Source organism: Nicotiana tomentosiformis, chromosome 9 (assembly GCF_000390325.3).
Source record: "Nicotiana tomentosiformis chromosome 9, ASM39032v3, whole genome shotgun sequence".
Lineage (NCBI taxonomy): Eukaryota > Viridiplantae > Streptophyta > Magnoliopsida > Solanales > Solanaceae > Nicotiana > Nicotiana tomentosiformis.
Genome location: NC_090820.1, coordinates 34,498,022 through 34,509,035, shown reverse-complemented (window position 1 = coordinate 34,509,035; position 11,014 = coordinate 34,498,022). Strand labels below are relative to the sequence as shown.

The window sequence follows — 11,014 nt, the reverse complement described above, 5'->3', positions numbered from 1 at the left end:
CTAGCAAAGCATATTGACAAATATCTTCGCTGAATTTCAAAGTCAAAAGAACAAAGTAATCAAGGCTGAGCGGGTAGTTTTTAATTGCATATACTAAATTAGAATATCTCAAATTTATAGGCCAAAATCTTCGCTGAATTTCAAGGTTAAACAACAAAGTAAAAGATTTTTTTTTTGAACCCCAGGAAAACCCACAGTCACTGCAGCTTTTACCATTCGAGTGAGCACTTTGTGCGCACTAGGTAAATCCCCCACGGTGTAATAGCCTGCAAACCACATAGGAGATATAAACCGCACTAGGCAAGCTTTTTCCGACATGCTCAGACCCAGAAGGCATTGAGGGTGGATCGAACTCCCGTTGCCCGTGTGGACAACACCCCTCCAAACCAACTGGGCCGTCCCTTCGGGACAAAGTAATGAAGATTCATCGAGTACTTTTTATCTATATATATATATATTATATTAAATGTAAAATTACCTAAAATATCGTTTGTCTTTTTTACCCTTCAGAAACACCTTTCACAATGGACAAGATTGTAATGTAAGTTACTTTCCTAATATTTAAAATTTTAAAATTAATTAAAATTTTATATATTAATTTCCTTATTAAACTAGGTTAGAAAATTTTAATATTTAATAATTTAAAAATTAATTAATGTTTTACCTTATATAAATTATACTACATGAAAATAAATCATTTGTGCCATACTTATAAAATCAAAATGACAAAGGTTTTACCTGTGCCTTCAATTCATTTCTAATTAACTTGAAATATGGGGACACAATATCATATATTAAATTAAAATTGCTGAATACAATAACGTCTTAATTAAAATTATTTCAATGTGAAACAATTAAATATGTAATGTAAAAATTCTTATTTAAGTCATATGAAATATAATTAATACATATTCAGTTTATAAGCAACCAAAATTCTTTATAGCATATTTAATCACACTAACCCCCCCCCCCCCCGCCCCCAAAACCTAAATCTATATTATTAAAATATTCATTGACTTTTTATTTTTTTAAAATAAATTTTAAATTGAATTAAAATATAATTTAAATAATTTACTAATATTTAGAACCTTAAATTAATTTAAAAAAATTTATTTAATTTTTTTATTTGAGCTGTGTCGGAAGTCCAAATATTTAGGACTTTAAAATGACTTATACATAAAAAAAACAATGTCTAAATGTATACAAACTCAAAAAATTTAATAACTTTTTACAGTAATTTGTTCGTCCTATTAAGTTTTTGTATTTTAGTAATACTTTTTTTGCCAGGCATATTTTGACAAAGTTATGTAAATCAAAATTCTTTTTTCTTTCTATTTCAGCAACTAAAATATCAGTATATGGGTAACATCGAAAACTTTGAAGGGAGATAAATTGGGAAGATATAAGATTCAATTTCTAAATTTATGTTATTTGTTAAATACTTACAGAATCGTAATAAAAGTATAGCTAATTCAAAAATATTTTCTGGAAAATTCTCAAATCTTTAAGGGCTATGTGTTTTCACTGAAACTAAAAACGAAGCACAGTAACTTGTGAAATTAAACTGATAAAATTATTAAATTGGAATAGCATTTAAGATGAATATTGCTTCATCAATTTTAGAAGCTTACACTTATTTTATAATTCAAACACAATTTTAAAAAATATATAATTTTCTTACAAAAAGTTACTCATTGAGATGGAAAACACGCGCAACGTGCGTACACTAAGACTTGCACTTTAAATCACCATTCTTATTGGTTCGCTAGATATATAATTAAATTTTCCATTCTCATTAACTAAAAACGAAATTAATCACCAATTAAGAAGATGAGGGGTTTACGCGTATGCATGTATGCTAAATCCAACTGTAGCATAGTTGGCATGTGATACCATATTTTGCGTATTCAAACTCTTGCATAATTTAAATTCAATACATTTTGACTTTCAACTCTCATATCATATGTATAGGACTACTTAACTCTTCTCCCCACCTCCCACTCCGAAACAAAAAGATAGGTCTTATATAGTCTTTATACATGCACTAACTATAACTATACTCTAAAGTCCTCTATATAATATGATAAAAGAGTATATATAGAGAGAGAGGGGGAGGCTGTGGGATTTGTTTTAAAATGAGATACTTGACTTTAATTCATTATATAATGGAAATCCGACGTATAGAGGCTGTGGGATTTTGTTTTATATATACAAGCCGCCGTCTTGAAATACAGGAATTGTGTCGACCACAGCTAAAATAAATAAATTTAAGTGACTTAGTCAATAAGAGATTGAAATGTATAGAAGTGAAAATCTTCATGTATGTCTATGTATTTATGTGTATTAAAGTTTTTGAAATGAAATATACGAATTATTGTTCGATTATGAAGACCACGTACAAAATAAAATTCTGACTCCCTTCCAAACATGGAGTGATTATTTGTGCAAAATTTTAGGAAAGTTATTTTTCCTCAAATTGGGGGAAATGAGTTCATTAGAAAAATATTTTTTTAAAATATTTAAGACAATCAAACATGAAAAAAATGAAAAACATTTTCTGAAAAATAGTTTCCTTCATTCCAAACACACAATAACTATTTTTTTTATCTGTTCTTTAATTTCTTTATAATTCTAGAATTACTAACTAATCAATATCAAAGTTGAATTGGCGACAAGATAATTTGTCACTCAGCTCACAATACCAAATCTGTAATTTGCTTTTGGGGGGGGGGGGGATAAAATTAAACAAATTACTTACTAAAACAATCAATAAAGATTACATCACTCAATTACAGCTTGCACACGAAAATCAATTTTACCAGTACATTTATCTCTCACTGTTTCCTTTAAATAACTAAAGGAAAAGAAGCAAAAAAAAAAAAAAAAAAAACCTCAACCAATTCTCACACACACAAGACTAGTTTTCAAGAATTAATTAATTAACCACATTGCATTTGTTCCTAATTTCATCAACAATGTTTTTAGCTCCATTATTAGTCAAAAGTGCAGCATCTGACTGAAAAAGGAGTCCGGAACCAAAGTATTATTTTTTTTGGACTCAACACAAAAATAGATGAAAAAACCAGCTGATGACCAATTTATATATAACGCATAGGTTGCATACACTATACCTACACGACACGTTTGTCCGTTAACGTATAGCGCATCTTACTCCTCAAGGGGTTGCTTGCTATGTTGAGTTTAATATCGAAGGCGATGAAACTTTGAATGATTTTTTGAGAACTCCAGATGAACACCGGGAACTTCTTGTGATAAAAATGCTAGAAATGTATGTCAAGTCTGAAGAGGTTTGCAATATTGAGGTTTCGCAAAATAGGGATAATTCTCAATCATCGGGTAGTATTTTTGGAGCAGTTTTATCCGAACAGGTCCTGTTTGAAAGAGTTTGGCCAGATTTAAACTTATTTCCACTGGTTGATGAGGAGTGAGGACATAATTTCTCCCCAAGTTTACATAATTCACACGCAGAGTGGTAAATTTCAAATTTTCTTTGTCTTAGTATGGCTTTTTTATGCATCATATTTGTACTAACACTCATATATTCCAAATGGGGTACCAGCCAGATATGGATTTTACAGGTTATGAACCAATAGACAATTGGAATATGCAAAATTTTGGTGTTTTGGATCATGATGGTCCATCTAAAAGTCATCAGCAACTCGATAATGTGCATCATGAGATATCAATAGATTATGAATCGTAAGTTAAGAGATAAATTTTATATATAATGTTGGAATGAATTTGAGAAACTCATTATTTTATTAGTTGTGTAGTGAAAACAAAAGCAACCTGAAGGTCTTGTCCTTACTCAATTTTCCGAAGACGACATATTTAATCAGGATCTGGCAGATGCACAGAGTCAGGAAGATGATAGTGATTATGACAACAATGCTGATGAGTCTGCAGATGATACACCCTTCCCTGATGAGGGCGAAAATGAGAATGAGCAACCTGATTTGCCGAGCGAACATGATGCCACCAATGAGCATGCTTCATATATGCAGACTCCACCTCCCGCAAGACCCAGAGTGTATGAGTCCCATGTGCCTTTTCATTCAAGGGCGATTCCCTATCTTGATTATTTGCCCAGTATGCCGGATGTGGATGCCCTCACAAGGGATCTTGATGATATTCGGACACCAATGTAGGATGAATCTAGACCAATGGTGCTGTCAAAGAATATGCTTTTGCTGATAAAGCGCTCATAGCAGGGCGGCGCGAATGTACATCATAAAAGATTGTCATGAGATCGAGGTTCATATGTCATCTCCGGAAGTATATAAGGTTATTTGTCGTAGATGGTTTCAAGGTTGCAAATGGATGCTGCATGCGAGAAAGTTGAAAACAAATATGTGAATTGTGGGGAAATACATTGGCACCCACACTTGTGATCTGGACACATTCAGTAGGAATCATTTTAACTTGAATGTTGACTTGATTTCTCTTGTCTTGATTTCACACATTGAATCGTCCATAAGGTACAAGATTAAAAAGTGTATAACACCTATCAACCAGGTATATGACTGTACCATTACCAAAAGAAATGCATTTCTCGGGCGTAAACCTATGTTTGAGATGTTTATGGTAACTGGCATAAGTTATTTGCCGATCTACCCAGGTACATGGCTGCTTTGCAACACTTTAACCCTGAGACTATTGTTGAATGGAAGCTTGAGCGGAGTCCGGGAATACCAGCCATTGATAGTTTTGTTCATTGTCAGCCGGTAATATCCACAGACGGCACTCATGTTTATGGAGAGTATGATATTAAGTTGTTGATCGACGTTGCAGTAGATGTTAATGGAAGCATAATACTAAAAGATAGGGAGGGAGAGTCAAGGTCTACGAATGCCGGGCAGCTACCTCGAAGTCTCCCAATGATCAAGCTGCTTAGATAATCAACACACACCGTGTTCGGTAGCACCTGGATCTACATACGAAGTGCAGGGTGTAGCATGAGTAAAACCAACTCAGTAAGTAAATAGACTAACTATTGCACTGAAAGTAGTGACGAGCTTCACGGAGATAGTTCAATTACAGAAATTTACAATATAAGAAAAATATATATGCTTTCAAGTTCAACATTTAAAGCCAAAAAAGTTAATTCACGACAAGTTCAATTGAAACATATTATAGCATCCCTTAGAAGCTACATGATAGTGATATATGCGAGCTGAAGTACATAGCAATGATACCAAGAGCAAAATCCCGGAGTTACAGTCACTCAGTCCTCCCATTCACTCCAACCTCAAAGTCACTCATTCCTCACACTCTCTCACTTCTCCCAGTCGCTCGGCACTCTCACTCGCACTCAGTAGGTACATGCGCTTACTGGGAGTGTGCAGACTCCGTAGGGGCTCCTTCAGCCCAAGCGCTATAATAAGCCAATCATGGCATTAATCAATTAAACATGTTGCGACGTGTAACCCGATCCCATAAATATCCTCACAATCAGGCCCTCGGCTTCACTGAATATCCAATCTCTCCAGTCTCTCGAAATCTCAATAATCATGATAATCAACCCAAACAATGATGATATGATGTATCAATAAGGAACAACAGAGATTGAGATATGATATGTAAGTAAAACTTGTGACTGGGTACAACATGGCAATTTAGCAGATAATTCAATATATAACACGACCTCTGTAGGTCCCTACAGTGCCAACACATAACCTAAGCACGATTTCTAACATGATTTGCAGTTCAATTTCTGTAACACATAGGAAATATACGGATACTAACAGATTATTCAACTATATAGCTCCATGGAATTGGCCAAGCCATGATTACTATGGTTCACGCCCACATGCCCTTCACTTAGCATGTGCGTTACCTCAACACCAATCATATGACATGTAATTCGGGGTTTCATACCCTCAAAACCAAGTTTAGAGTTGTTACTTACCTCAAACCATGCAAATCCCTAATCCAACATGCTCTTGCCTCGCGAATCGGCCTATAAATGCCTCGAATCTAGCCATAAACAGTTTGACACAATCAACACGAGCTAAAGGGATAAATTCTTTATGAAAATACTAAGTTATTAATTAAAATTCAAAAAAATGTTGACTCAAAAGCCGGCCATCGGGCCCACATCTGGGAATCTAATAAAAGGCACAAAATCTGGAAGCCCATTCAACCACGAGTCCAACTATACCAAATTTACCGAAATTCAACACCAAATCGACACTCAAATAACCAATTTAAACTCTCCAAATCCCTAGCCTCAACTCCCAAAATTACACCTCAAAACCACACAATTTAGGTGGGGAATTCAAAAGGGAAACAAAATTATTGAATAAATTTAACCACAAGCGACTTACCTCAAGAAGCCCCTCGAAAATCCTCTCACAAATCGCCTAAACCCGAGCTTGAAATGTTTAAAATGAAGAAAATCTCGAAAACCTTGAATTTAAGCACTGACCAGGCATTTCCGCACCTGCGGAGCCTAGGCTCGCACATGCATATCCTCTTTTGCGTAAAAAATCACGCTCCTGCAGAACCCACTTAACTAGAAACCCATCGCACCTGCGGTCCTCGCCTCGGATCTGCGGGGCCGCATATGCGAGCCTTCTTCGCATCTACGACTCCCCTGCTGCCAAGCCAAATCCGCTTTTGTGGTCAACCTCACGCAAATGCGCAACCACATCTGCGGAACATCTTCTGTGCCTGCGACCATTGCAAAGTCCTCCCATGGCCGTTCCTGCACTCCTTTGCTCGCACCTGCGACCAAAGCTCCGCATGTGCGATTGAACCAGAAGACTCCCAACTTCAGCAATCTTTCAAACTCCAAATTCAATCCATTAACCATCTGAACTCCACCTGAGGCCCCCAGGACCTCAACTAATTATACCAACAAGTCCTGAAACACGATACGAACTTAGTCGATCCCTCAATTCACATCAAGCAACATCCAAAAACACGAATCGCATCCCAATTCAAGCCTATTAAAACTAAGGAATTTCAACTTCTACAAATGACGCTGAAACCTATCAAATAACGTCTGATTGACCTAAAATTTTGCACACAAGTCACAATCAAGACAACGAACCTACTCTATCTCCCGGAACCCCATTCCGATCCCGGTAACCACAAAGTCCACTCTCGGTCAACTTTAAATTTCCAACTTTCGCCATTTTAAGTCTAATTCAACTACAAACCTCCAAATCACAATCCGAACACACTCCTAAGTCCAAACTCACCCAACGGAGCTAGCAGAACCATAAATACTCCATTCTAGAGTGATTTACACATAGTCAACATCCGTTTATCCTTTTCAACTTAAGCTTCCAACCTTGAGACTAAGTGTCGCATTTCATTCCGAAACTTTTCCAGACCCGAACCAACTACCACGACAAGTCACATAACAACAATTATGTAGCTAATGAAACATGAAAATTGGTGGCAAGGCAAGCTTGTAAGCCACCTCTCCAATCCTCTGAAGCACCTCAAATGGCCCAATTTACCGAGGGATCAACTTGACCTTCTTCATGAACCTCATGACACCCTTCATGGGTGAAACCTTGAGCAGTACCTTCTCCCCAACCATGAAAGCAACATCACAAACCTTCCCATCGGTGTAACTTTTGTGTCTAGACTACACTGTGCAAAGCCGATCCTGAATCAATTTAACCTTGTCTAAAGCATCCTGAACCAAGTCAGTACCCAATAACTTAGCCTCACCCGGCTCAAACCAATCCATCGGAGATCGACACTATCTCCCATACAAAGCTGCATACGGAGCCATCTGAATGCTCGACTGGTAGCTGTTGTTGTAGGCAAACTCCACGAGCGGAAGGAACGGATCCCAAGAACCCCAAAATCAATGACACAAGCGCGTAACATATCCTCCAATATCTAAATAGTGCGCTCGGACTGTCCGTCCGCGTGAGGGTGAAACACTGTACTCAACTCAACCTGGGTGCCCAATGCTCGTTGTACTACTCTCCAAAACTGCGATGGAAACTGCGTGACTCGATCTATAATGATGGACACTGGCACACCGTAAAGGCAAAAAATCTTGCGGATATAAATCTGAGCCAACCACTCTGATGAATAAGTAGTCTCAACTGGAATGAAGTGCGAGAACTTGGTCAGCTGATCCACAATCATCCAAATAGCATCAAACTTCCTCGAAGTTCGTAGGAGCCCAACTATAAAGTCCAAGGTGATACGCTCCAATTTCCACTCTGGAATCTCGAGCCTCTGAAACAATCCGCCCGGTCTCTGATGCTCATACTTTACCTGCTGACAATTAAGGCTCTGAGCTACAAACCTCACTATATCCTTCTTCATTCTCCTCCACCAATAGTGCTACCTCAAGTACTAGTACATCTTCGTGGCACCCGGATGAATGGAATACCACGAACTGTGGGCCTCCTAAAGAATCAACTCATGTAGCCCATCTACATTGAGCACATAAATCCAACCCTGCATCCTCAACATCGCATCATCCCTGATATTAACATCCTTGGCTTCACCGTGTTGAACCGTGTCCTTAAGGACAAGCAAATGAGGATCATCATACTGTCGCTCTTTGATGCGATCATATAAGGAAGACCAAGAAACCACACAAGATAGAACTCGGTTGGGCTCTGAAACACCTAATCTCACGAACCGGTTGGCCAAGGCTTGAACATAATCTGCAAGCGGCTTCACACCAACAGGAATGAAATCAAGGCTACCCATACTCACCGCCTTCCTACTCAAGGCATCGACCACTACATTGGCCTTCCCGGGTTGATACAGAATTGTGATATCATAGTCCTGTAGCAGCTCCAACCATCTATGCTGCCTAAAATTTAGATCATTTTGTTTGAACAACTACTGGAGACTCCGATGATCTGTAAATACCTCACAAGACACACCGTAGAGATAATGCCTCCAAATCTTCAATGCATGAACGATGGCAACCAACTCCAAATCATGAACATGGTTGTTCAGGCTTCAACTAACTCGAAGCATAAGCAATCACTCTACCCTCCTGCATCAAGACACATATAATACTAATCTGAGAAGCATCACAATACATTGTATAAGAGCCTGAAGCTGAAGGCAACACTAGAACTGGAGCTTTGGTAAAGGCACTCTTGAGCTTCTGAAATCTCTCTTCACACTCATCCGACCACATGAAAGTAGCACCCTTCTTGATCAATTTGGTCAAAGACGATACAATAGACGAGAAACCCTCCACTAAGCGACTATAATAACAGGCCAAGCCGAGAAAGCTCCAAATCTCTGCAGCTGAGGACGACCTAGGCCAACTCTGAAATGCCTCTATCTTCTTTGTATCCACCTGAATCCCCTTACTAGACACCACGTGCCCCAAGAATGCCACCGAACTAAGCAAAAACTCATACTTAGAGAACTTGGCATAAAGCTTCTCCTCCCTCAGCCGTTGCAACACAATCCTCAAATACTAGACATACTCCTCCTGGCTACGAGAGTACACCAGGATATCATTAATGAATACTATGACAAATGAGTCAAGATAAGGACGAAATACATTGTTCATCAGGTGCATGAATGCTATTGGAGCGTTGGTCAGCCCAAAATACATCACAAGGAACTCATAATGACCATAACGGGTCTTGAATGTTGTCTTTAGAATATCCGAGTCCCGAATCTTCAACTGGTGATACCCAGACCTCAAATCAATCTTAGAGAACACCCTCGCTCCCTGAAGCTGGTCAAATAGATCATCAATACACGCAAAGGATACTATTTCTTGATTGTAACTTTGTTCAGCTGCATGTAATCGATGCACATCCGCATAGTACCATACTTCTTCTTCACAAATAGAATTAGTGCACCCCAAGGAGACACACTAGGCCTAATAAACCCCTTATCAAAAAGTTCCTGAAGCTGCTCTTTCAATTCCTTAAACTCAACTAGTGCCATACGATATGGAGGAATAGAAATGGGCTGAGTGCCCGGCACCAAGTCAATACAAAAGTCAATATCCCTGTCTGGCGGCATGCCCGACAAGTCTGCAGGAAATACATACGGAAAGTTTTGAACCACTGGAACAAAATCAATAGTAGGGGTATCAACACCAACATCCCTCACAAATTCCAAATAAGATAAACAACCCTTCCCAACCATCCGTTGGGCATTCAAATAAAAAATCACTCTACTGGGAACATAATCTAGAGAACCTCTCCACTCGATCATTAGAAACCCCAGCATCTCCAATATCACAATCTTAGCGTGACAATCCAGCATAGCATGACATGGAGAAAACCAATCCATACCCAAGATCACATCGAAATCAACCATACTAAGCAATAAGAGATCAACTCTAGTCTCAAATCCCCCAATAGTCACTACACATGACCGATATACATGGTCCACAATAATAGTATTGCCCACTGGCATAGATACATGAACAGATAAGACTAAGGACTCACGGGACATATCCAGATAATGAGCAAAATACGATGATACATACGAATAAGTGGAACCAGGGTTAAATAATATAGAAGCATCCATGTGGCATACTGAGACAATACTTATGATCACTGCATCTGAAGTAACAACATCTGGCCTGGCAGGAACATCATAGAATCGGGCATGACTGCCACCTGATCGGCCTCCCACTCTAGGGCAACCTCTAGCTGCTTGGGCCCCACCCCGATTTGGCAGAGCTTGTGGTAAAGTAACTGGTGTGGAAGTCGTAGCCTGACTCCTCTGCTGCACAGGTCTTCCCGGGCGACGAGGACACTGTCTCCATATATGCCCAAACTCCCCACACTCGAAATAACTCCCCAGTGGTGGTAGGGACTGAATCAGGCCACGAGTACTAGATTATTTACTGGAAGGACCTGTCATAAATGAACTTGAACTGATGGAGCACGTGATGAACTCTGATATGGAAGAGCACTAAGATATGACTGACCATGACAAGCATTGTATGAACCATGGCTTGATGATGCACCATGATGAACTGGACGAGCCATCTGGCGTGCTTATAAGGACGACCCCTGATGTG

At 38.7% G+C, this 11,014-nt stretch overlaps 1 protein-coding gene across 1 annotated transcript; it reads right to left on the bottom strand.

Annotated features, from left to right (window-relative positions):
• Positions 1-8,403: 8,403 nt before the first annotated feature.
• LOC138898585 (uncharacterized) lies at positions 8,404-8,712 on the bottom strand. Its single transcript, XM_070184662.1, has one exon. It carries the CDS (start codon positions 8,710-8,712, stop codon positions 8,404-8,406), a length of 309 nt encoding a protein of 102 aa, XP_070040763.1.
• Positions 8,713-11,014: the final 2,302 nt, after the last annotated feature.

Coding starts and splice junctions, on each gene's coding strand:
- LOC138898585 (XM_070184662.1), bottom strand. CDS start 8,712: ATGGGTAGCCTTGATTTCATTCCTGTTGGTGTGAAGCCGCTTGCAGAT.